The sequence below is a fragment of the Sapajus apella genome, unplaced genomic scaffold (assembly GCF_009761245.1).
Source record: "Sapajus apella isolate SASKATOON/1434 unplaced genomic scaffold, GSC_monkey_1.0 scaffold14, whole genome shotgun sequence".
NCBI lineage: Eukaryota > Metazoa > Chordata > Mammalia > Primates > Cebidae > Sapajus > Sapajus apella.
The window spans coordinates 28,995,075-29,019,617 of record NW_022436954.1 but is presented as its reverse complement, the minus strand read 5'-3'; the positions used below and the strand labels follow the sequence as shown (position 1 = coordinate 29,019,617).

Sequence of the window (24,543 nt, the reverse complement as noted above, 5' to 3'; positions counted from 1 at the left end):
TCTGCTCCTATTCTTGGTACCTGTTTTTCCTAGACTCTGGGACCTCTTACCCTCTTGACCTAGGGTAGCCACTTCTTTCAGACCAGGGTCCCGAGAAGGCTCTAGATATACTGTTAAGGAAAGGAGGGAGCAGGTTTAGGCAGATTTAAAAGCTGGGCTGTGGTGGCGGGACGTGGTGCCTCACGCTTGTAATCCCAGCACTTTGGGAGGCCGAGGCAGATGGATCACGAGGTCAGGTGTTCACCTCGCCAACATGGTGAAACCTCCTCTCTACTAAAAATACAAAAATTAGTTGGGCATGGTGGTGTGCACCTGTAGTCCCTGCTACTCAGGAAGCTGAGGCAGGATAATCACTTGAATCCAGAAGGTGGAGGTTGCAATCAGCTGAGATTGTGCCAGTGCACTCCAGCATTGGTGACAGAGTGAGATTCCATCTCAAAAAAAAAAAAAAAAAAAGTTGGGTTATGGTACAGACACTACAAGGCCTCAGCTGACCCCGTGGAGGCTCTGCAGCTCAGATGGCCCTGCAGAGCTGTCTCAAGTTTGGGAAGCAGCTGTGCATATGTACTCTAGAATGGACTGGTCATTGGATGTCCTTGGGTGAGGCTGTTCTCTTTAGCCAAGGCCAATTCCCAGTGAGCGCTGACATCTGAGGGCTGACAGCTGGCAGAGTGCCCAGCAGCTGGGGGAATCCGTCTTCTAGTCCTGAGCAGCATGGCTCAGAGTCCACTAGTTCCTTATAATCCTATGTGCTCCTGGCCCACCTATGTGCGCCAAGCCCCTGCAGGAGCTGGAGGCCAGTGGACAAATGTAAACACTCCTTGGGAATTGCCGTTCCTTTTATTTCTTCTAGCAGACATTTAATGAGTGCATTGCAACCATGGCAACATATGTGCACTTAATGTACATAAATTAAGTAATACGAGCCCTGAAAGGAAAAGTAAAAAAAAATTAAAGCTAAGAAACTAGCTTTTACATATATTTTGTTTATATTGTACATTAAAGATTATGTGTTTATTTTTCGCTATGGCCCCATAAGGTGTATGCACGGGGCCACATATGCTACACTAACTGGATGATTTAAGAGATTTTCAAGGGCTTTTCTCTGCATGATTTTTACCTATTCTGCCGGCTGGCATTAGCTTAGCACAAAGCCTTGTATGAGATTCCACTGTACCTACCTGTGTGAGGCTCTGTGGAGAAGGGAAAGATGCATGTCCAGGTAATTACACACTAGTGGAGGCGAGAGGTAGGGCACAGGCAGTAGGCTGCGGCAGTGAACTTGGATGGGCAGAGGGAGTGCTCCTAAAGGTTTGTTCCTTCCTGTCTGTCCCACAGCCACCACTCAGTACAGTCCCCATTACTTAGCACTGCTGAAGCTGCCAGACAGCTGCGGGGAAATCCTTCTAAAACACACACTCTTGTTCAAAATCCCCCAGGAGCTCTCCGTAGCTTTGGAGTTAAAACTCAGACTCTAAGCTCCCAGCTCAGGACTTTTCCGCTCTGGCTTGCCCAGATACGTCTTTCTAGCTGAGGCATCTCTCTCCTTAACCTACCCCCTTGGCCCCAGCCCGAACACCTTCCCAAAATTTGTTCTGTTGTTTCCTGTCTCCAGCTCTTTGCACATGTGCATCGCTCTGCCTGGAACCTCCCTTCCCACCTGCTTCATCCAGGCCAAGGCTGCTTGGTCTCCTCACTGTCAACACTTAGGGCTGTAGAGTTCTTCCTACAGTGTGCTGTCCTGTGCTTTATAGATGTTTAGCAGCATCCCTGGCCTCTACCCATGCATGAGCTGCCGGAAGCTCCTCCCAGCTGTGACAACCAAAAAATGTCTCCAGGCATTGCAGATGTGCCCTAGTGGGCAAACCTGCTCTTGGCTGAGAACTACCAACCTAGCCAGTGCTTTCGAAGCTTGGTTTAAACACAACCTTCCCCAGCATCTTTTCCTGGCCCATATGCGTATGGGCCCCTCCTTTGTGTTCCAATAGCCCCTGATACTCATCCCAATCAAAGCCCAAACCCCCAACTTCCATTAGTTGGTCTACTTGTATTACTTCTTCATGCAACTCCTCAAGGACAGGAGTCATGTTTTATTTATTCTTGAAACCTCAGCACTTGGAATCAGAACTGACACATAGAAGACGCAGTGTCTCTGTTTGTTGGGCAAATGAACAAACGAGTGTGTCAACCAGAAGAGGTGATTCCTGAGCTGAGACTTGTTTCTCGCTCTGAGCCAAATAAACGTTAGCTTTGACCAGATATCAAAACCATAGGCAGATGCCCATTGCCATTTGGAGTTCACCGTGAATGGTGGTTATTCACTAACATGCTTTGGCAAAAGCCACAGAAACCCCAACTTAAACTGTCTTAAAACATGAACGGGATGAGTTGTTTACAGTAAGTCCAGGCATGGTTTGGTTGGGGCCCCAGTCAGTTCCTCTGCATTAGACACAGCTCTGTGCTCCCCCGAGCGCTGGCCGTCTCCACAGGGTGACTCTGGTAAGAAATCCCAGTCCTCATGTCTACGTCGTATAAGGACCAGTGCAAGAGGGAATTCTCTTTTCCCAACCTCAAAAGAAGGCGTATGGGCTTTACTCTGACTGAGTTGTCACATGCCAAGTGTCCACCCCTGCATGAATCACTGTAGCAGTGGATACAAGGAGATTACCCTGATTAATTTAATCTGGTCAGGCCTCATGGATGGAGCTGGGGCAGCTTAGTCCCAGTCAGCCCCTTTGGCTGAGACACGGAGAGAAGCAGATAGATGCTGAGGCCATCGCAGTGCCTGCTACAGTACCTGCTGCTTGAGGAATACTTGGACTTGGAGGTTTTCATTCAGAGAGACAGGTCTTGCTCTGTTGCCCAGGCTGGAGTATAGTGGCACAATCATAGCTTACTGCAGCCCCAAACTCCTGGGCTCAGGTGATCCTCCCTTCTCAACCTCTCAACTAGCTAGGACGACGGGAGTGACACCCTGCCTGGCTGGCTGATTTTTAAATTGGCTTTGAGCAGTTCTCCCACCTCAGCCTCGCAGAGTGCTGGGATTATAAATGTGAGCACTGTGTTGGGTATTTTAAGGAGCACACCCAGCAGTCTTCTCCATGCCACTCTTCCCTCCAGTTTCAGCCTGTTGTCACCTTTTTTTTGTTTTTTTGAGACAGCATTTCATTCTTGTTGCCCAGACTGCTGGAGTGCAGTGGTGGGGTCTTGACTCACTGCAACCTCTACCTCCCGGGTTCAAGCAATTGTCCCATGTCAGCCTCCCAGGTAGCTGGGATTATAGGTGTCTGCCACCATGCCAATTTTTTTTTTTTTTTTTTAGTAGAGACGGGGTTTCATCATATTGGCCAGGCTGGTCTTGAACTCCTGACCTCAGGTGATCTGCCCACCTCAGCAGCCCTTAGTGTTGGGATTACAGGCATGAGCCACCACATCCAGCCCTGTTGTCGCCTTTGGTTGGCCCTTTCTGAAGGGAAAGATCAGTGTGGTGTTGTATAATGACTACTATTCACTGTGGGCTCAGGGAGTCCAGGCTACAGTAAGAGGTTCATGTTTTGGACACAGGTAGAGAGACAGAGGGGTTTTGTGCATCTATCTGTTTTTTTCAAGAGCTGAAGAGGAGAAAGGGCAGACTTGAGTTGATGGCGGGGAGAGCCTGTTTGTGATGGAATAGTGCTGACTCACAGGAGGAAGCCTTGCTCCCTGCTGTGCCAGCTCAGCTAAGATGAGAAAAAGCAGGTGATGACTCACCTAGAAAGCAAAAAGTGAATTAGCTTTCCACAAGAGAAAGCCATTCTTAATATGTTTACTCTCAGGTTGATTTCTTTGTAAGAGGTGTTCTTAATTATGACTGTGGTTTATATATTCTCAAAGTTCACAGGTAGTACTGTGTAGGGGTTGTGCTCATAGCCTCTGGAGCTAGGCTACTTACGAGCTTCGTGAAGTTAGGCCAGTTACCTACTTATCCGCGCTTTAGTTTCCTCATCTGTAAAATGAGGATGTTGTGAGAATAAAATGAGTTAATGCAGACAAAGCATGTAGAAAACAGGCAGTGAACATTAGCTATTTTAACGCCCCGTGAGGGAGAGGGTGATACTTTTCTTTTCCTGTTTATTTTCTTTTCTAGCACTTACTACTCTGTTTTTGTTGTTTTGAAATGGAGTCTCGCTCTGTCACCCAGGCTGGAGTGCAATGGCACAATCTCAGCTCACTGCAACCTCCACCTCCCAGGTTCAAGCAATTCTCCTGCCTCTGCCTCCTGGGTAGCTGGGATCACAAGCATGCACCACCATGTCTGGCTAATTTTTGTATTTCAATAGAGGCAGGATTTCACCATGTTGGCCAGGCTGGTCTGGAACTCCTGACCTCAAGTGATCCACCCACCTCGGCCTCCCAAAGTGCTGGGATTACAGGCATGAGCCACCACACCGGACTGCACTTACTGCTCTGAATTGTGTCACACACCAAAGAGAGGACTGTACTCCTCCAAGGGTGCCTTTCTCTGGCATGACCGGACTGCAGATAGGCTTTGTGAAGGGTGCCCGGGACCTCTCCCTGCTTGCCCTAGCACAAGGCCACACTTCCAGAGATGACCTTTAAGGTAATGTTTTTGCAAACACAGTGTGGGATAGTGGTTGCAACTCAAGGCAGTTGGATCTTGTGGCCTGCTCAGTAATTGAATTTTCCCTGCTCCATCAAGTTCCTGGGGGAGAAAGACAGGAAGTCAAGCTGGCTCCTGAGACTTCTGCTACAGGAAGAAGATGTTTTGCTTTGGGGGCAGTGAGTAACACTGAGAGCATTGCAGTACCTTCTTTTATCCTTGCCTATCCCATCTTCATAGTCTCAGTGGAGACTCTGATTGTGGATCACACTTTGAAAGGTTTTTTTTTTTTAAAGGAGGACTCTCATACTCTTTCCTTAGAAGTCTATGAGAGACCCTTTAATGTCTTTTCTTCTCACCTGAAACACAGAAACAACATACTGACTTCACATCTCCATAACCCTGGAGTGACTATAGATCATCCTTTGGAAAGGCCATCAGAATAAACATTTGAAATTTTGCTCAATTTTTTTTAAAAAATTCTATTTGCACACCTTTGCAGAAAAGGCACCAAGCCATTATTCTGAAGCTCACTGCCTGTTCTGAGGAGAACCAACCTCACTTTATTATTAGAGAAGCTTCCAGGGTGTGGGCTCATTAGGAAGCTCCTGCAAAGGTCTCTCTGCTCCTGCACCATCGTGGTCTTCTTCCCACCTGCTGAAGTGAGAACTCCCTGAAATGTGGTTTCCAGAAGCAACATTCTAAATATGTCTCTGCTTCCTCAGTAACAGGCAGCACTTGCAGTGGGCAGAGGAGACATTAAATGGAGAGAAATGGCACTGTTCTGTGTGGCCCAAAGGACACCGATTGGTGGAAAGAAAAATGGACATGGAGCCAGATACATTTCATCATGGCCAGATGGCCCAGGAATTTATCTTGCTGAAACCAAATCCCCCACTCGGTCTTTGGGCCCTTGCCATGAAGTTGCATAATTTGTTCAGAATCTGTTCTTGCAGGATGGAGCTGCGACTGACACTGAGCTGAAAATCAGGGCCTTGAGGCAGGCTTTGGAGAGGGGCTTCAAATTGTTGCGCTTCAGAAATGAAGTACCAGGGTGGGGCAAAGTGATGTTACACCCGCTTGTGTGTCCCGGAAAGTGTGGGCTTGTAAAACCCCTGTTCCCTTTGGGGCTCATAACTTAAGAAATTCTAGAATAAGTGGCCTCAAGAGTCCTTTATTTCTCTTGGTTAAGGCCATTCTAGATAAAACTGCCTCCTTCATGTTAGACACATGGACATGTCTTGTTTGTTTGTTTGTTTGTTTGTTTTTGAGACAGAGTTTCGCTCTTGTTGCTCAGACTGGAGGGTAGAGGCGCAATCTCGGCTCACTGCAAACTCTGCCTCCCGGGTTCGAGTGATTCTCCTGCCTTAGCCTCCTGAGTAGCTGGGATTATAGGTGTGTGCCACCGTGCCTGGCTAATTTTTGTATATTTAGTAGAGATGGGGTTTCACCATGTTGGTCAGGCTGGTCTCAAACTCCTGACCCCGTGATTCACCCACCTTGGCCTCCCAAAGTGGTGCGATTACAGGTGTGAGCCACGGCATCTGGCCGGAAATGACTTTTACTGTTGAAGACTTTTGAGCAGGAATTTACCAGACTTTTAAGACTCGTTTCCAGTCATTCATTCAATGAGTATTTATTAATGTTCTACCGTATGCTGTTCTGGAATACAGTAGGAAACGTGACAAAGTCCCTTCCTTCATGGGGCTTATCCAGTAGTCACCGCTTATCCTGGTTTCAGTTACCTGTGGTCAACTATGGTCTGAAAATATTAAACGGGAAATTCCAAAGATAAACAATGTATGTGTTTTAAACTGTGTGCTATCCTGAGTAGTGTAACGAAGTCTTATGCCATCTCATTCCATCCCACCCAGGACATGAGTCTTCCCTTTGTCCAGCTTACCCTGGTCAGTAGGGATAACAGCTGTCAGTGCTACCCAGCTGTCAGTTACTCAGTTTCCACTGCCACAGTATGGCAGTGCTTGTGTTCAAGTAATACTTATTTTACTTAATGGTGGCTCCAAAGGGCGAAAGTGGTAATGCATTTCGGATATGACAAAGAAAAGCTGTCTACTGCTTCCTTTAAAAGGTGAAAGTTGCTGACTTAGTAAAGAAAGAAAAAAAAATTGTATGCTGAGGTTGCTGAAATCTCCGGTAGCAATGAATCTTCTTTTTTTGAGACAGAGTCTCGCTCTGTCACCCAGGCTGGAGTGCAGTGGCGCGATCACGGCTCACTGCAACCTCCGCCTCCTGGGTTCAAGTGACTCTCATGCCTCCGCCCCTTGAGTAGCTGGAATTAGAGGCATTTACCACCACGCCTGGCTAATTTTTGCCTTTTTAATAGAGACAGGGTTTCACTGTGTTGGCCAGGCTGGTGTCGAACTCCTGACCTCAAGTGATCCACCAGCCTTTACCTCCCATAAAAGTGTTGAGATTACAGGCGTGAGCCACCACACCCAGCCAAGAATGAATCTTCTGCCCATGAAATTGTGAACAGTGCATTGTTATAATTGTCCTATTTTATTATTAGCTATTGTTGTTAATATTTTACTGTGCCTAATTTATAAATTAAACTTTATTATAGGTTTGTATGAGAAAAAAAATCATGTATATAGGATTCATTACTCTCCATGATTTCAGGCATCCAGTGAGGGTCTTGGAACATTTCCCTGAGGATAAGGGAGACGAACATATTACACTAGGGAAAACGGACAGTAAACACCCAAGCACATAGATGCACAGCACAGTGTCAGGAGGCTCTGAAGAAACATAACGGAGGGAAGGCAGTGCAGAGTAACAGGAGCTTCTCTGAATAGCTTGGGCAGGGCAGGGCTCTCCAGGGAGATGACTTTTGAGTGGAGACCTAAAATGAGGGAGCCTGGCATGCTGGCCTCAGGGGAAGAGCTTTCCAGGCAGAAAGCACAGCAAGTGAAAGGGCCCAGATATGCTTGGGGAGCTCAGAGACCATTAAGGAGAGCCGTGTAACAAAGTTCTTCTTGCTGGTAAAGAGTCTTGGCTTTAGCTCCTTCCTTTCCTTTGCCCTCACATCTAACCTATCAGCATTTCTGCCAGTTCTCTTCCAAAATACATTTTGAACTCACCCACACTTTGGCTGTCCACAACCATCCTAATCCAGGCCCTGCCATCTCCTCTTGCCTGGATTACAGCAAAAGCCATAAGCAAGTGGTTCCTGATTGGCCTCCCATAAATATCAGTCACATTTCTTCCCTGCTTAAAATTCTTCAGTAGTTTCCCATCGCCCTTTGACAACAGTCAAGCCTTCTTACCGTGGCCTTTAAGACCCTGTGTGATCTGGCCCCTGCCTGCCTCTCTGGCCCCATCTCCTGACAATTAGGGCTTCAGCCACAAGGTCCATGTATTAGTTTGCTAGGGCACAGGCTGGGTGGCATGGCTTAAACAATAGACATTTATTTTCTCACAGTTCTGGAGGTTACAAGTTCTAGATCAAAGTGTTGATAGGGTTGGTTTCTTCTGAAAGCCATGAGGGAAGGATGCATTCCAGATCTCTTTCCTGAGTTTATAAAAGGCCATCTCTTCCCTGAGCCTTCATGTCAGTTTTTCTTTGTACATACTGTGTCCAGATTTCCTCCTCTTTAGGAGGATCAGTCCTTTTGACCCAAAGTTCCACTCTAATGACCTCATTTAACTTGATGATCTCTGTGAAGGCCCTGCCTCCAGATACAGTCAGATACTGAGATGCTAGGAGTTAGGACTTCAACATAAAAATTTTGTGGGGGACACGTTCATTCAGTAATAGTCCTTTCTTTTTCTCAAACACTACCAACTCTCGCCTCTGGGCTTTTTCATAAGCTTTCCTATGACCATCACATGGGCACCCTCTTCTCCTCCTTCAGGTCTGAAAACATGTCACCTCCTCAGAGCAGCTTTCCCTGACCATCCCCATCAAGCCAGCTGTGTCAGCCCATTTTGTTTCTTTTATTATGGGAAAACTGACGTGTGATAAAAATGTACAAGTTGTTAGTTTACAATGTGATAAGCTTTGACAAATGTGTATACCCTTATGACGACCAGGCCAATGAAAATATGAAACATTTTCATCACTCTTAGAAAACTCCCCTTTTTTTGGGTCAATATTCAGTTCATTCATGGGCAACCTCTTGTCTGATATCCACCACTATAGTTTTGCCTGTTCTTGAACTTTATATAAATGGATTTATTCAGTAAGTACTCTTTTGTGTCTGACTTCTTTCACTAAAGACTCATTTATGTTGTTGTATGTATGAGTAGTTTATTCTCTTTTATACTGTGTACTGTTCCATTGTATAAATATAATACTATTTATCCATTATCCCATTATTGGACATTTGGATTGCTTCCAGTTTGAAGCTAGCATAAAAAGAAACTGCCATGAACATTTTCATGTGTTTTCTTAACATGTGTTTTCATTTATCTTGGATAAATATGTAGGAGTGGAATTTCTTGGTTATAGGGTAGGTATATGTTTAAGAAGCTATAGTCAAACTTACAGAGGTTTTGCACTGTTGCCCCTCCCACTAGCAGTATAACAGTTCTAATTCTAGTCTTCAACCTCACCAACATTTGTTGTTATTCGTCTTTTTCATTTCAGCCATTCCACTGAATATGAAATGATATAATTTCCTTATTACTAATGATGTTGTTCGCCTTTCCATGTGTCTACTGGACATTTATGTGTCATCTTTGCATGTGTTTATTGGACATTTTTGTGTCGTTGAAGTATCTTTTCTAGCCTTTTGCCCAATTTCTAAATTGAGTTGCTTGTCTTTTTGTTATTTGTTTGTAGGAACTATTTATATATTGTGGATACAAATCCTAATATTTTCTTGTGTTTGGTAGCTTGTCTTTCCGTTAGTTGTCTGATAGGATACTAGTTTTAATTTTGAATAACACTTAAAGCTACAGAATGTACCCCAGAACCAGACATTAGGACTAAATCGTTTTGTAATATTTTTTAGGAAGAAGATACTTGGGGTTCCCAGCAGGGCTATAATTTCCTTCAAGTTTGTTCTCATGGTATTTCAAAGAGAGGATGAAGTCATGTGGGTACTTAGCCACTGTGTGCACCATCCTAGATGTGTTGGACTGATTTCCTTATTTAAAAAAACATTAAAAGAATTGCAGGTGCTTACTCTATCCAGTGGCCACCATGAAGTACAAGACTAGAGGCTCATGTATGGAGGAGGAATGGCTTAAATGTCTTCTAAATACTGTGGCCTTTGCTGCTGAGTTTTGATATACCATAACTCTCCAAAATCATAATTACATGCACATCCTCTCACCTGGCAAATCTCCTTCTAGAAATTTAACCTAAGAAATAACTCATGATTATATGCAAAAAAATTTTTTATTATTATTTTTGAGATGGAGTCTTGATCTGTCACCCAGGCTGGAGTACAGTGATGTGATCTTGGCCCACTGCAGCCTCCGCCTTCCAGGCTTAAGTGATTCTCCTGCCTCAGCCTCCAGAATAGCTGGGATTACAGGCATTAGTCTGGCTAATTTTTGTATTTTTAGTAGAAGTGGCATTTCACCATGTTGGCCAGGCTGCTCTTGAACTCCTGACCTCAAGTGATCCTCCCGCCTTGGCCTCCCAAAGTGCTGATATTATAGGCATGAGCCACTGTGCCCAGTCATATATGCGAAGTTCTAATCACAAAGATACTTGTTCCAGCTTTGTTCATATAGTAAGAAATTAGGAAAACACCTAAAATAGTAGACTGTTAAATACATAGTAGCCTAAAAACTCCATTTATTAGAATGCTATGAAATCATTAAAATTATTCTCTATACATACATTTGTTTATTGACAGAAATACTTGTTTACAATATTGTTGAATTTAAAAGGCTTCAAAAATATATTAATGTAATGTCATTTTTAAAAACTTTATATAAGTGTGCATATATATATATATATGCCTGCATATATAAGTGTGTGTATACATATATATATGCCTACACATATAGGTACATGTGTGTGTGTATCCTATTTATAAAATCATGACCCAAACAGCTCAGCCTGAGAGAGTATCTAAGTCAAAAGAACCTTGCCATCAAAAGTAATTTTAAAATACCTCTACTCCCTTACTTATATTTTTTATATGTGAGAAGGCAGATACCTAATGCACAGTAAAATTTTCTAATTTCTCTTAATTCCTCCCCCATTCACATGCCACACCTTTCTTGAAGATCCCACTATAAACCCTGCAGCCCACACCGCTTCTGCCTCTCATTGCCCATCTCCACTTCCTGGTCTTCACCACACACACAATCTATGTGGCAAAGTGTGGGCCCTCTTTGGAAGTGGAAGAGGGAGAAACTGACCTGGGTCAAGCCCACACTCTCTGTAGTGTGGCCTGGGGCAGTGGGGAGGGCGTTGGCAGTGCTCTAGCGTTCATAATCCTCATCCTATTTCATATGCATAGAAAACATCTGGAAGGATGTGCATGGAGGTCAAAATGTGAACAATAGTTATTTCTGGTGATAGGATTAGAGTAGATTTTAATTTTCTTCCTTTTGGTTATCTGTGATTTCTAATTTCCTACCATGAACAGACATTCCTTGATGAACAGTTTTAGAATTTTTATTCAAGCATATCTTGAAAAATTTATACAAATCGCTTTTTGAAAAAATGAGTTTCTCAGAGCTTTTCAAGAATAGGAAGTCAGAGAAGCAAGTATGGTCCATTCCAAGTTAAAGAGGTTTAAAAATATATCCTCTGTCCCAGATACGGCCCTAACCCAAGCTAACTGTCAGCCAACACTGGGAGTTTTGTCTTTATTCCTGTCTTCCCTCTTTTGTCAAATAAAAGCAAAAGCAATTTTCAGAAATGTGTCATTGAGGGAGAAGGGTTTAGGGCAAGTTCAGCCAGTAGATGTGTTATCTCTTAAGCGAAAATGAACACAACTGTGGAGCTCTGAGAGGCTGAGTGAGGAAACCCACATGGAAAAGCCGGCACAGGGTTGGCACATCATAGGTCTGCAAGTCGATTGAGCACCGACTATGTTTGTTCACTGAACGGACAATTACAGCTTCGCCTCTGGGCAGGGTCGTGGATTGGGGGCTGTGAATGCAGTGATTAATAAGACACTGACCCAACCCTAAAGGAGCTCCCAGTCTATGGGAGGAGACAGATAACAGCAACAATAATCATTGCAGCTAAGATTTATTAAATAAATGCTTGTGTGCCAGATACTGTGAGTGCTTTGTATTTATTTATTGATGCTTTTCATCTGTATAGTAATCTATAAGGTAGATTATCTCAATAAGTATTTTCTCTTCCTTTCTAATCATGGAAATTTGTTTGACTCTGTCAGAGCCCACAGCTATAGTATGGTAATGGATCTGTTTATATGTATGCGTGTGTGTGTATGTGTGTATGTATGTGTATATATATATATATATATATATATATACATATATATACAGCGGGCAAGAGCTTAGGTGCTGTGATCAAACTTTTGATGTTCAAATCTCAGCCCCGCTAATCATGGACTACACATTTGTCTTTCGGTGCCTTAATTTCGTCACCTGTAAAGTGGGAATATTCATGGTTGTTACTTCATAAGTTCTTGTAAGGTTGAAAAGAGCCAGAATGTATAAAGTACTTAAAACATTGCCTGGCATATAAGCCGTTAATAAACATTAGCTGCTAATATTTACTATACGGGCAGCAGCCTCCCCAAATCACCTTGGCAGTCCCTTATCTCTTCCCTTTTGTTCTTGCACCCTGAGGTTCATGCATTTGTTTATTATTTGTTATTTGTTTTCTCCCATAGATGGGAAGTTCCTTGAGGGCTGGGATCTTATTAATTATTGTATCCACCACCCCCAACCCAGGGACTAGTACAGGGTCGAAACCAATAATTGTTAAGCAAAAGGACTTATCACTACTCGTATGTTTTAAGGGAGGAGGGAGGTGCAGGGGATGTTTCCCTTCATGAGTAGATGTCAGATTTCCCCAAAGATGATGATAACAGGAGGAGTATGGCATCTCCTAGAGCAAGTAGAGTCCAAGAAATGTAAATGTCAGACCAGTAGTTCAACTCTCCCATTTTACAGATGAGGCACCTGAGGCTTAGGGGGAGCTCCTGCGATTTCTTATTGTTGTGCAACTCGTGAGCATTGGAAGAAATGTGTTAGGGAAAGTGGGCCTTTTATCTTAACCTCAACTTCTACCGCATGAGGAATTGGACAGAATTTATTTCAGTTTAAGTTCACAAAGCTGGATTGAATGCCAAGTGCCTGTGCTAGGCCCCTGAGAAGCAGAGGTGAAATGCGCTCAGGGAGTATCCAGGCTTGGGGTAGTCACACTTTAAGCAAATCCAGGTGTGATGAGAGGAAGCCTGGGTCTGATGAGAGCTAGTCTTGTTTCTATCTGTAGCTATCAAGAGATGACTGGTGGTCTGATCAAGCCTGTTGAGACATACTTGGGCCTTCCAATTAAAGGGAATGCAGAATGGAAATCCTATGGGGGAAGCAGAGGTTGACCTCCACTGGTGGGTCATGGGGTTAGTGGCAGTGGGAGCCTGGAGAAAAAATCTCTACCTTCCCAGCAAAGTCGCACTTGTGTGTGTGTGTGTGTGTGTGTGTGTGTGTGTGTGTGTGTGTGTGTATGTGTATACACATAAAAAATAGTACAATTTAAATTACTTACTGTAGATGTTTGTTGATATACATATTGACATATGTGTGGTGGCCTAGCCCTCTTCCTTACCAACCTTACTCAGAGAACTCACCCCCAGTACTGCCCCACCCCAGGGCTCTTCGGGCAGTGGGAGTAGGGGATGTTGCTAAGGAGTATGCTTTTGCATACTCATTCTACCTCAGAATCTATACACACATTCTACCACAGGATCTATCCTTGCTTTCACTAGTATAAAAATAGTACAATAATTTACTTACCGTAGCTGTTTGTTGATAAATCTAGACTTACAGGCTGATAGAAAAACCTCACTTCTGATCTGGAACTTTTGCCAAGTCCTAACTCTAGGAGATAAGATTAAAAGAAATGTATAATTTTTCTGTGCTTTCTGTATTTTCACTTTCTTCTCTAATGAGCATGTATTAATGCTAAAAACAAAAAATGAAATGTAACACAGTTATGACCTCCATGTGTAGTATTTTAGGAGGGAAGGACTCCCCATTATGGATGAATTTCCTCATGACATTTATTGCTGTGCTTATTTTATACATCCAAGTGCTTTACACATAGTAATTACATGAGAACTATGTGCAGTTAAATGAAGTAATAATGATTATGATGGTAATAGCAACTGGTATTGTTTTTACTGTGTGCTCTTCTAAAATCTTTAGATGTACCTTTATTTAATCCTTATAAAAGCCTTTGAGGAAGTATTGTCCTCATTTTACAGATGAGGAAATGGAATCACCAGAAAGTTAAAGTAACTCTCCTGGTCGGAATGTTTTGAGCGCCCTGTCTTTTATCTTCTCTGTGCACCTTTTCTTCCTGGACCTTTTCTTTCTGGCCGTTGCTGTGGCGTCCGCCACAAGGCAGCAACCTCCTTATCTCTTCCCTTTTATGTTCCTGCACTCTGAGATTCATGCACGTCCAGACTGCTGGAATCAACTTGTACAGGCATCCCCACCTGCTGATGGCAGAGAAGCCTCAGAGCAAGAAAGCAGACACTTATGAAGCAAGCATTCATTAGCAGGCAAGCACGAGACCCTCCATGCAGCCTGCTCTGGAAACTGATGAAGTCCCAGCTGTCTGCCCACCTTGGTACTGAAGCTGCTCCCTGAATGAAAGGTTCAGTGAAGAAAGGCAGGAGAATGTTCTCGATCAGTGGATTACAAACTTAAACGGGCATCGGAATCTCCTGGAGGGCTTATTAAGCACAGATTGCTGGGCCTCACCCTCAGAGCTTCTGATTGCACACCGTGCTTTAAAATCTGGAAGGAGGTTTTTGTTATTCTCTCTGATACTTCCTTAACCAATGGCTGGGCACAGGACCAATTAGGGAGTGAGTTTCTAGCATGCTACCCCTCAGGGATCGATTACAAGACATTCCAGGGTCTTATACCCAAAGGCATAAGGGTGAGGAACGTCTCTAAAATATTTTAGAAAGTACCATTAATGTTATCAATGAAAGCCATTTCTAATGTCTGTTATGCTAACTAGCAGAGCCTGCAGCATTGGATAGCCAGAGTGTGGCCTTCCTGATAGAGCGCTGGCCGACCACTCCAGCAGTGTGAATTGCTGGATAGGCCACATAGGATGTACTTTAAATTAGCACAGATGCATACTAGCACCTGTGCAAGTGAATGTTTTAGAGTAAGTTACAGAGCACCTTCATGAGAAGGAAAGTTAATTAACACATCAGTGGGCTTTGTTTCTTCCCACAGACTGAGCCTGAAATCATAGAGGAAACCAACATTGACAGAGTTCATGAGCCCCGGGGCTATTCCAGGTCTCGGCAGGTGAAAGGCCACTCGGAGACCTCCACGCTGAGCTCCCAGCCGTCTATCGACGAGGTCAGGCAGCAGATGCACATGCTGCTGGAGGAAGCCTTCAGCCTGGCGTCTGCGGGCCATGCAGGCCAGAGCAGGCACCAAGAAGCCTATGGCTCAGCCCAGCACCTGCCTTACTCGGAGGTGGTGACCAGCGCTCCTGGGACCATGACACGGCCCAGGGCTGGGGTGCAGTGGGTGCCGACCTACCGCCCAGAAATGTATCAGTACAGCCTGCCCCGGCCGGTAAGTCATTCATCCCATCCGTCTGCCATTATTGGGTCAGTCTGCCCAGTGAGTTCCAACAGGAGACTCAGAGCAGGGGCTGTTAAACGCGCGCTCTGAATGAAGAGACCCCCCCAAACAGGCTTCGTGTGAGCAACGTGGCTGTTTACGGTGAGATAGGTGGTTTTATCGGTTTGGGGTAGGCAGTGGAAAGTTACCAAAGGTACAGTTCAGAGTGGTTTTTGCAAGCTGGGAGGGGTCATAGGGTCTTCAGCCACAAGGTTGACCAAGATCAGTTACAAAGTCCAGTTGCTTTAGTTGAGGTGGGAATAAGGAACAATAGAAGAATGTCTCAAAGTTAATTGGGCACCACAGGGGTTGGTCGTTCTTCCCCTTTTTGTGGTTTTCCAGTTACTTCAGACTTTGTAGTTCCAGGAACTCATCTGGAGTGTATATGCAGGTCACAGGGGTTACCACGCCGTCCATGGTACAGTCAGTCGGCCTAAAAGACCTTTTAGGGGCTTCTACAGATAGACACTTTGGGATCTGGAGAGGAATTGTGCTGGGCCCTCATCCCGTCATCCCATCTTCCACCCATGATCCAAAGCCTAAGTTTTTGATTCTTGTGGGCGATGCACATGAGAATCCCTTCTGTCCAACCATAATGTATTTTAGAATGAATTGCCTTTTCTACTCTCCCTCCTGTAAGTGACTGACCGTATTCTTTAGGCACTAGTGATTTTCAGCACTTTCAAGCCTGAGACCCATTTTAAATGTCAAAAGGCATCTCAGAGCCGCATGCTAAGGGGTTGTGGCTTGGTTAAGCATGCAGGCTTTGAGTCAGGGGCTCGACTTGAAATCTCAGCTCTACCAGGTTCAAGTTGACCGACTCACAATGGAATCAATTGTGTTAAAAAATAAAGTAACAAATTTTTAAACCTGGCAAATAGAGCCAGGGAAGGCCAGGGAGGGTTTTCATGCATAAATGCCTGATAACAAGAACTATCACAAAAGACTCTGCAAACATTACAATCTTGCACAAAAGCCACTGCAACCTTACAACACACAAAATACTTTTGCAAGGACATCTGCCCAGCCACTGTCTGTTCAGGCTTGGACTGGTACCACATTTGTCGATTTTTGCAGCCGAGGATAATTATCTCAAAACAATTATGCAATCCTCCTTATTTTTCCTTTAAAAACCTTTGTCTTCCTTTACTTCCCTGAACACAGATCATTTACAATGGCATGTGTCTTCCCATTGCAATACCCGTTCCCAAATAAATATCATTATTTTTAGAGACAAAAAAAAAGTCTATTATTTGTTATTTAGGTTGACAGCTACTTCCTGGCTTTGTAACTTGGGGAAGTTACTTAAATTCTTTGCAGGTGACAATAAACAAATAAGAAAAGTAAGCTGCTTCCTAGACTTGTAAAGGTTAGTGAGTTGAGGTATGTAAGGTACTATAGGAATACCAGACACATAGTAAATGCTATAAAAATAGTCATGGGCTGGGCATGGCAGCTCATGCCTGTAATCCCAGCACTTTGACAGGCTGAGGTGGGAGATCACTTGAGCCTAAGAGTTTGAGACCAGGTTGGGCAATGTGGTGAAACCCCATTGAAACAAAAGTTAGCCAGGCGTGGCGGCATGTGCCTGTAATCCCAGCTATTTGGGAGGCTAAGGCGGAAGGATTGCTTGAGTCCAGGAGGCAGAGGTTGCAGTGCGCCAAGATTGTGAGACTGCTCTTCTACCTGGGTGACACAGTAAGACCCTTCTCAGAAAAAAAGAGTACTGTGATTATTTGTTAAGTAGCAATTACATTTCCATATTTGAAAAGCATCCAATGACTGAAAGCTTCTGTAATTTATACTTGATATTAGTAAAAAAAAAAAAAAAACAAGAAGTTATAAGTTTTTGTGACTGAAATCACAATTCTAATTAGTTTGCATTTCATTCATCACCATAGTATCTATAATATATCTTTTTAAAAAGGCATAGTTTTGTAAACCATAGACTATAATAGGCAATGCCTTGTGCATGTGTAGATGCCAGTTCCTGGGAATCTGGGATGAGTTCTGGGTTTCAGAGAGAAAGGCTTAGACAACTGGATCAAGTCTTCCAACAGGTAAGAAGATGCAATGGCCCATGGCCATCATAGCTCAATTTTGTAAGACCATCTAAAAACAATCCATTGTGGAACATACAATGAAAACTTAAATGGTTCTGTTTGTTATAATTGGGAGTCAGTATTTGTGGCAAAGAGGACAAAAACATCAGCATTATATATAGTTTATAAATGAAGCCACCTATAGTGGAAAAGGACTCTGAAATAACCCAACAGAGAGATGGGTCATCAAATCAGAACACTTTTTTTTTCTTTTGTGACAGTCTCAGTCTGTCACCCAGGCTGGAGTGCAAGTGCAGTGGCACGATCTTGGCTCACTGCAACATCTGCCTCCCAGGTTTATGTGATTCTTGTGCCTCAGCCTCCCGAGTAGCTGGTTCTACAGGCATGCACCACCATGCCCAGCTACTTTTTTGTATTTTTAGTAGAGAAGGGGTTTCACTGTGTTGGCCAGGCTGGTCTTGAACTCCTGACCTCAGGTGATCTGCCCGTCTCAGCCTCCCAAAGTGCTGGGATTACATGCATGAGCTACCACGCCCAGCCAAACCAGAACATTATTAAGGCAGTTCTTTTGTTACTAAGGTTTCCTTCTTTATCAACAATGCATGTGGTCCCGTATTTTCAGGAATGGAGAAGATAGCTAACAATACAGAGTAGAAATGATGATTCTTAACGCAAGCTCATGCAGAGTCCCTTTGTGCTATGATAATGTGGAAATCCATAGAAAAGGTGGCAATTTAGAATGATAACTATGATTACTTTCTGTCTTCTAAAGAGGAGGCACTTTGAGCTCCGTCGGAAGACAATTGGAAGCTGGTGATTAAATGCACTAGGCTAGGCTGATAGAATTTATATCATGGAAATGTTACTGCTGGTGGCCTGGGATTTCTGCACTGCAGTTCAGGAGACTCTCGATCATATTTTACCCCTTGAATCTGTGAAGAAATTGGCCTCCACGTCTTGGTCGGGCTTGGTGGCTCACATCTATAATCCCAGCACTTTGGGAGGCTGAGATGGGTGGATCATGAAGTCAGGAGATCGAGGCCATCCTGGCTAACATGGTGAAACCCCATCTCTACTAAAAAAAAAAAAAAAAAAGAATTAGCCGGGCATGGTGGCATGTGCCTGTAGTCCCAGCTACTCAGGAAGCTTAAGCAGGAGAATTGCTTGAACCCAGGAGGCAGAGGTTGCAGTGAGCCGACATCATGCCACTGCACTCCAGATTGGGTGACAGAGCCAGACTCCATTTCAAAAAAAAAAAGAAAGAAATTGGACTCCACATCTACTGTCCAATCCAGTTTTGCTAGCAGTCATAATGGATCTGTGCCAAGCAGAATGAAAACATTCTACCGCCCTTCTGTTGGTGACAGAGGAGGGGATTTCAAAAAAGAAAACAGGGCTAACACATCTTCCACAGTAGACTCCTTGCAGATGGAATTAATGGCAATGACAACAGCAGCAAGAGTTGGCATCTATGGAGCTCCCGTTGTCTACTGGACACAGCTAAGTGCTATATAGAAATTATCTCTTCTAATCCAAAAACCTCCCTATGAGATCAGTATTATCCCAAAGTACTCAGTGAGGAAACTGAAGCTTGGAGAAGTAAAGAAACTTGCCCAAGTTTATGGAGCTATAAATGGCTGAACTGGAGTTAGAACCTAGAGCTGCTTAAATTCAAAGCCCACACTCTTTCTACCTGGTGGCCAAAGTGACTTATAGGAACATCTTCCAGGCTCTGGGAGAACTTGAATATCCAAACTTTGGAGTATAATCTTCTTATGAGGAAACTTACTCAAGGCTGGGCTTTGTGGCTCATGCCTGTATCCCCAGCACTTTGGGAGGCTGAGGTGGGAGGATCGCTTGAGGCCAGGAATGTAAGACAAGCCCTGAGCAACATAATGTCTCTACGAAAAAAATTGACTGGTCATGGTAATATACACCTGTAGCCCTAGCTACTTGGGAAGCTGAGTTGGGAGATCTCTTGAGTCCGGGAGTTCAAGTTTGCAGTGAGCTATGATGACACCACTGTACTCCAGCCTGGGTGACAGAGCAAGACCGTATCTCTATTAAAAGAAGAAAAAGAAAAGGAAGGAAAGAAGGAAAGTAGGAAGGAAGGAAAGAGAGGAGTAGGAGAAGAGGAAGAAGGAGGAGAGGAAGGAAGGAAGGAAAGAAGGAGGAAGGAAGGAAAAGGAAAGGAAAGGAAAGAGGCAGCAGCAGCAGCAGCTTCTTACCCATTTGGAGTTTTGTCCGTTCTTATCATTGCCCTAGTAAGGGAGGCATCTCCATTAGGGTACAATTGGGAATTTTATGGTCTTTTTTTCTCCTCTCTTCATAAAAACAACTCCCCCAAGCCTTTGTTAATGATGAGATATACAGGTATATCAGCTATGACTTTGATTCTGCCACAACACTTAGGTTAAAGAAATATTACATTTCTACACCTGTAGTTCGAGCTTCTAGGAGGCTGATGTTGGAGAATTGCTTGAGCCCAGGAGTTTGAGGCTGGCCTGGGCAACACAGCAAGATCCCATCTCAAAAAAAAAAAAAAAGAAAGAAAGAAATGAAAGAAATGTTACTTTTCTTGTTTCTCCAAATCAGTCTGAATCTGGTCTGAGCTCCCATCTGGCTCAGGGCATTAGAGATTCAATGTCAATTATTCTGGGACTCCTTCTACCTCTGGTTATACAAAAGTCCTTGGTAGTTTGATGAAGTGAGGACAGCAGGAGTGAGAGGACCTACACCAGTCACTGCTGACAGTGCTTGGTCCAGCTCGCAGGAGTCCTTGAAGGCAGGCCGTTGTATAATACTGGGCCAGATATGATTCTATCTACCTGGGCCAGATTAGGAATGGGGCTCTCTGCCTTGGAACTGCCCTAAGAAATCCTCCCATGTAAGTAAGTCACCTGAGTACCCCACCTCTGGCAAATGAGTACCCTTATAAGCTTAGGAAAATCGTTATAGTAATATCCACAGTTTATACAGCAAGACTGCATGAGAAGGGAGAGAGGGAAGGTGGGAGAGGACGTCTGGAGAATTCTTATCTCAGCCTGCAAACTCAGATGTGCAAGAAAAGTAACTGTTTTTCTGTGATCTTCTCCACATGCCAGAAGCTCGGTCTCAGTTCAGGCTCTTCCTCCGCATTTTCTGTGGACCTACATGATGTCGGGGGGAGGGGAGAAGGCTGCAGCATCTGGTCCCCATTTGTCCTCATCTAAACATTCCGGCTGGTGTCCCTGAGAAGCCCTTGTTCCCACCTTTTCTCGGGTTGCTCGTCCAGGCAGAGCACAGCTGTATCCTTTCTCCTACTCAACACGCCCTCTCCAGATTCTTCCCTTCCTCCCTTCCATGCTCGTGTGTGTTCAGGTGAGCTCACTCTGTCCCTTGCTCTATCACTCTCTTGTTCAAGCACGCGTGTGCGTGCACACACGTACACACACACACACACACACACCTGCCCCTCTCCAGTGGCTTCATTTGCCACCACGCGGGACTGTTAAAGGCACTTCTGGTCTGCTTCCATACACCATACTCCTCTACTGTACCCGCAGGGGAAGGGGAATTTTGTGCTGTTGCTGATTCCTGCACTTCCCTAGAGGTAGACAGGTCCCTTGTCTTTCAAATTGCCCAAATTTTGATGGGACTTATTTATGTCCTCTCCTCCACATCTTCCCCCAGGGTGAGACAGGACAGAGGGCCTCTTTTCCAGGCCCACTGACATCTAACCTCTTGCTTCTTCTCTGACTCTCCTCCCCTTCCTATCCACAGAGTGGTCTAAATGTACCTCACTTCTTTGAAATCTCCCGTTTATGGCATCAGACTTAGGCCTTGTGTGTTTTAGGACTTAGGTATTCAAAATCCTAGGTTCTTGCAATTCAGTAGCTTTAGCTTTTGAAACTCTGGTAAGAATTGGCTCTTGTGCCCTCCTCAGTCTTTTGTGCCTCCTTCTCTGGGGCAGGGAAAGGGCCCTAGATTTGAAGAACTGTGGAAGAAAAAGACTATGATTACTGGTTGAGCATCCCAAATCGGAAAATCCCAAATCCATGTCACTTTTTGAGTGCCGGCATGACACTCAAAGGAAATGCTCCCTGGAGCATCTTGGATTTTGGAGTTTTGGATTTGGGATGCTCAACCAGTAATGCAAATTTTCCAAAAATCTGAAAAAAATGCAAAACACTTCCGTTCCCAAGCATTTTGAATAAGGGATTCTCAATCTGTGCTATGTCAGAATATTTTTCCATCTCTCAGGGAAGGGACTATCATTTATTGAGTACCTACCGTGCACCAAATATTACATTCATTTATAAATTAGTCTTTAAAATAGCCTTTGAAATGAGGGCATGATACTCCCACCTTCATTGCCTAATAATAAAGCAGGTACAGAGAAGTTAAGTAAATTGCTCGAAGTCAAGCAGCTGGTAAGGATCAAAACCAAGATTTCATCCCAGATTTAGCTGACTTAGAAACCCACATCCTGTGCGCCACATCAGATTGGTGAGATAGTGTCCTTAATTGGCTGTGTGATTTTGCACAAATCAATTGACCTCTCTGGGCTTCAGTATCGTCATCTGTTAAGGCAAAGGATGTGGTCTGCATGTCTGCTGCTCTTCCCAGCTTGAACCTTCTATGATTCCCCATGAGAGGCCTGGAAGCCTCATCGGTAATTATTGATCCATTGACAGATCAAAATAAGCACTGGGTTTTTAAAGTTAGACTTTAATTACCAAGCCCCCTTCTTTCAACTAAATAAGAACTATCCTTGTAGCAGAGTCTGGCTCCTGTACTAGGATGTGAAGTCATTTCTAGCCGGACATTGTTCTGCCTGGAGCAGGGTACTTAGGGTCAGCACAATGCTGTGGAAGGGCACCATGCACAGGAACCCAGAGTTGCCACCAGCTATGGAAAGATTGGAGCATCCACTCTGCCCTGGGGCTAGCTTGCTGGCAGTGGACAAGGACTTCTAAGGAGGATGGGTTGGCGTTGGCCTATCAGTGGCCTTTCCCCACTAATGCAAAGCCTGAGACCCCTTTACCTGTCCCTCTAACCGCAGGCTGTCCCCTGCAGCCTGTCATGCCTGTAGCACCACCCTGGAGGTTTGCCTTTACCAGATCCCTCCTCCTGGGGAAATGCACATGCGCAGGAGGGACCAGCATGCACTGGGGTTCGTCGGGGCTCCCTCTCCACTGGAATTGCTGGAGAGGATGGCGCTGACCCGCTCCCCTCACCCCTTCCCCAGGGACACTCAGCACTAGAACTTCAAACGGACTGTGGTTCCCTTCCTTCCATGTTATGACCAAACTTCAGAGCCTAACGAATGCCCTATTCCAGTCACACACAGCCTCCGAGACCTGCAACCTGACTGCCTTCAGTCCTCAGTCTCTGATCTCTTTCCTGGCCCAAGGGCAGGGACCCCGAAAGACGAGGTCCTTCCTTGCAGCCAGCGTCATGGAACTGGGAACTTGGAACCTGGCAACAGTTTTGCGCAATAGCTTTCAATGGATTCCTGTCACAGAGCAGCCAGGAGAGAGCCAGGTTCCAAATACATGAGACAGGGAACTAGAAGGCAGAGACAGGAGGACTTAGAGTGTGCACAGGAATGGATAGAAGACAGCTTGTGGGATTCCTTCAACCCAGGAGTGCGTGGCATAGGCTGTCCCCTCTGTGTTTTATGTGTCTCCTGTGGCTGCCCTGGGGCCCAGAGGATACAGCCCAAAAGGGACTGCCTGATCTCCTGTGCCATCTTGCTTTGTACCTGGCAAAATCTTCAAGAAGGGAATTCCCATGCTGCTTGTCACAAGTTCAGAACTTCTAATCAGTTCTCTTGGTGTACTGCTAATAGGACATCCATAGGCATAGAAAGCCTTTTCTTGGCTGGGAAACTCTGCGGACTACAGGATAAGCCTTCCGAGAACCTGAGATAAAAATGGGTTGTCTGTCTCCTCTGCTGAATAGTATGAGAGACCAGAAGAGAGAAGAGGGGCTGTAAATCTCCTTTGTCTGTTTTGGGAAAGAAGTGCCTCACTTGGTTTATCGATAATCATGAAGGGTAAAGCTGGAAGGACCTCCAGGACACGGATTTGCTAACTGTCTCTAGAACCTCAGGGTCCAGGGAGGTCCTCAGGGGGTCATTACGCAGGTAAGTGAAGGGTCAGGTTCACCAGGGCACCTCCTCCCCAACTTCAGAGAAGCTCTGCTTTCATCTGTCTATGTATTAGGGTGTGCTGGAATGGTGTCATGGTTAAAGAAACGCTTGGAAGCTTGTGAGACCGGCCAATGCCTTATTTCACAGGGAAAACAAAACAAAAACAAGCCTCAGAAAGGCTGAATGGCATGTCCAGAGAAAGTGAATGGCTAAATCAAGATAACAGCCTGAATCCTTGTTCACTCAACATTCATTCAGAAAATAGTTACTTAACACGGCTAGGTGCAAGATGTTTTGCTTGGTAATGAAGAACGGCTGTAATAAGACAGACATGGTTACTGCACTCCAAGGAGTTTAGGATGTAGTGGAACTGAAGATTTGGTTCTGTGAATGCTACCTTAGCATACGTTGTTTACTGATGCTCAAAAAAAGAAAAAAAAACAATGAAATGCAGCACAGTAATATAGCTTTCCATAATGATTCAGTCAGTACTTCTAGATCTGGGCAGATGTTTTTTCATTCTTGTTCTAGAAAGATAGTATTGTTGATACACTTCTAGGCTGACTGAGCACTTTGCATTCCATGTCTTCTGGGGGCTAATGAGAAGTCATTTGTTAGTGTCATTGCCATCCCTTTGTAGGTGATACGCCTTTTGTCTTGGGCTGCTTTTAAGGTCTTCGCTTTGCCCTTGGTATTCTACTGTTTCACTGCAGTGTATCTAGAGGTGTGTTTCATTTTATTGATCCTACTTGGGATTATTAATTTACTTATTTTATCAACTCTGGAAAATTTTTAGCCATCTACTCATCTTTGTTTTCCATCTTCTCTCTTTTGGGAGTTTGCTTGGCTGCATGTTAGACCTGCTCATCCTATACTCCATGTCTTGTATTTCTCTTCTATATTTTCTATCTTCTCAGCCCATTGGGCATCATTCTTAGTAATTTCCCTAATTCCATTTTCTA

At 44.4% G+C, this 24,543-nt stretch overlaps 1 protein-coding gene across 5 annotated transcripts in view; it reads left to right on the top strand.

Annotated features, from left to right (window-relative positions):
• Nucleotides 1–24,543, top strand: part of KIAA1549L (KIAA1549 like) — a 286,237-nt gene that overhangs the window by 240,474 nt on the left and 21,220 nt on the right. For all 5 annotated transcript variants that reach the window (XM_032283624.1, XM_032283623.1, XM_032283622.1 and 2 more), the window contains one exon: nt 14,984–15,334. In XM_032283624.1, coding sequence (XP_032139515.1) covers nt 14,984–15,334 — 351 coding nt within the window. The remainder of the gene's footprint in view (nt 1–14,983; nt 15,335–24,543) is intronic.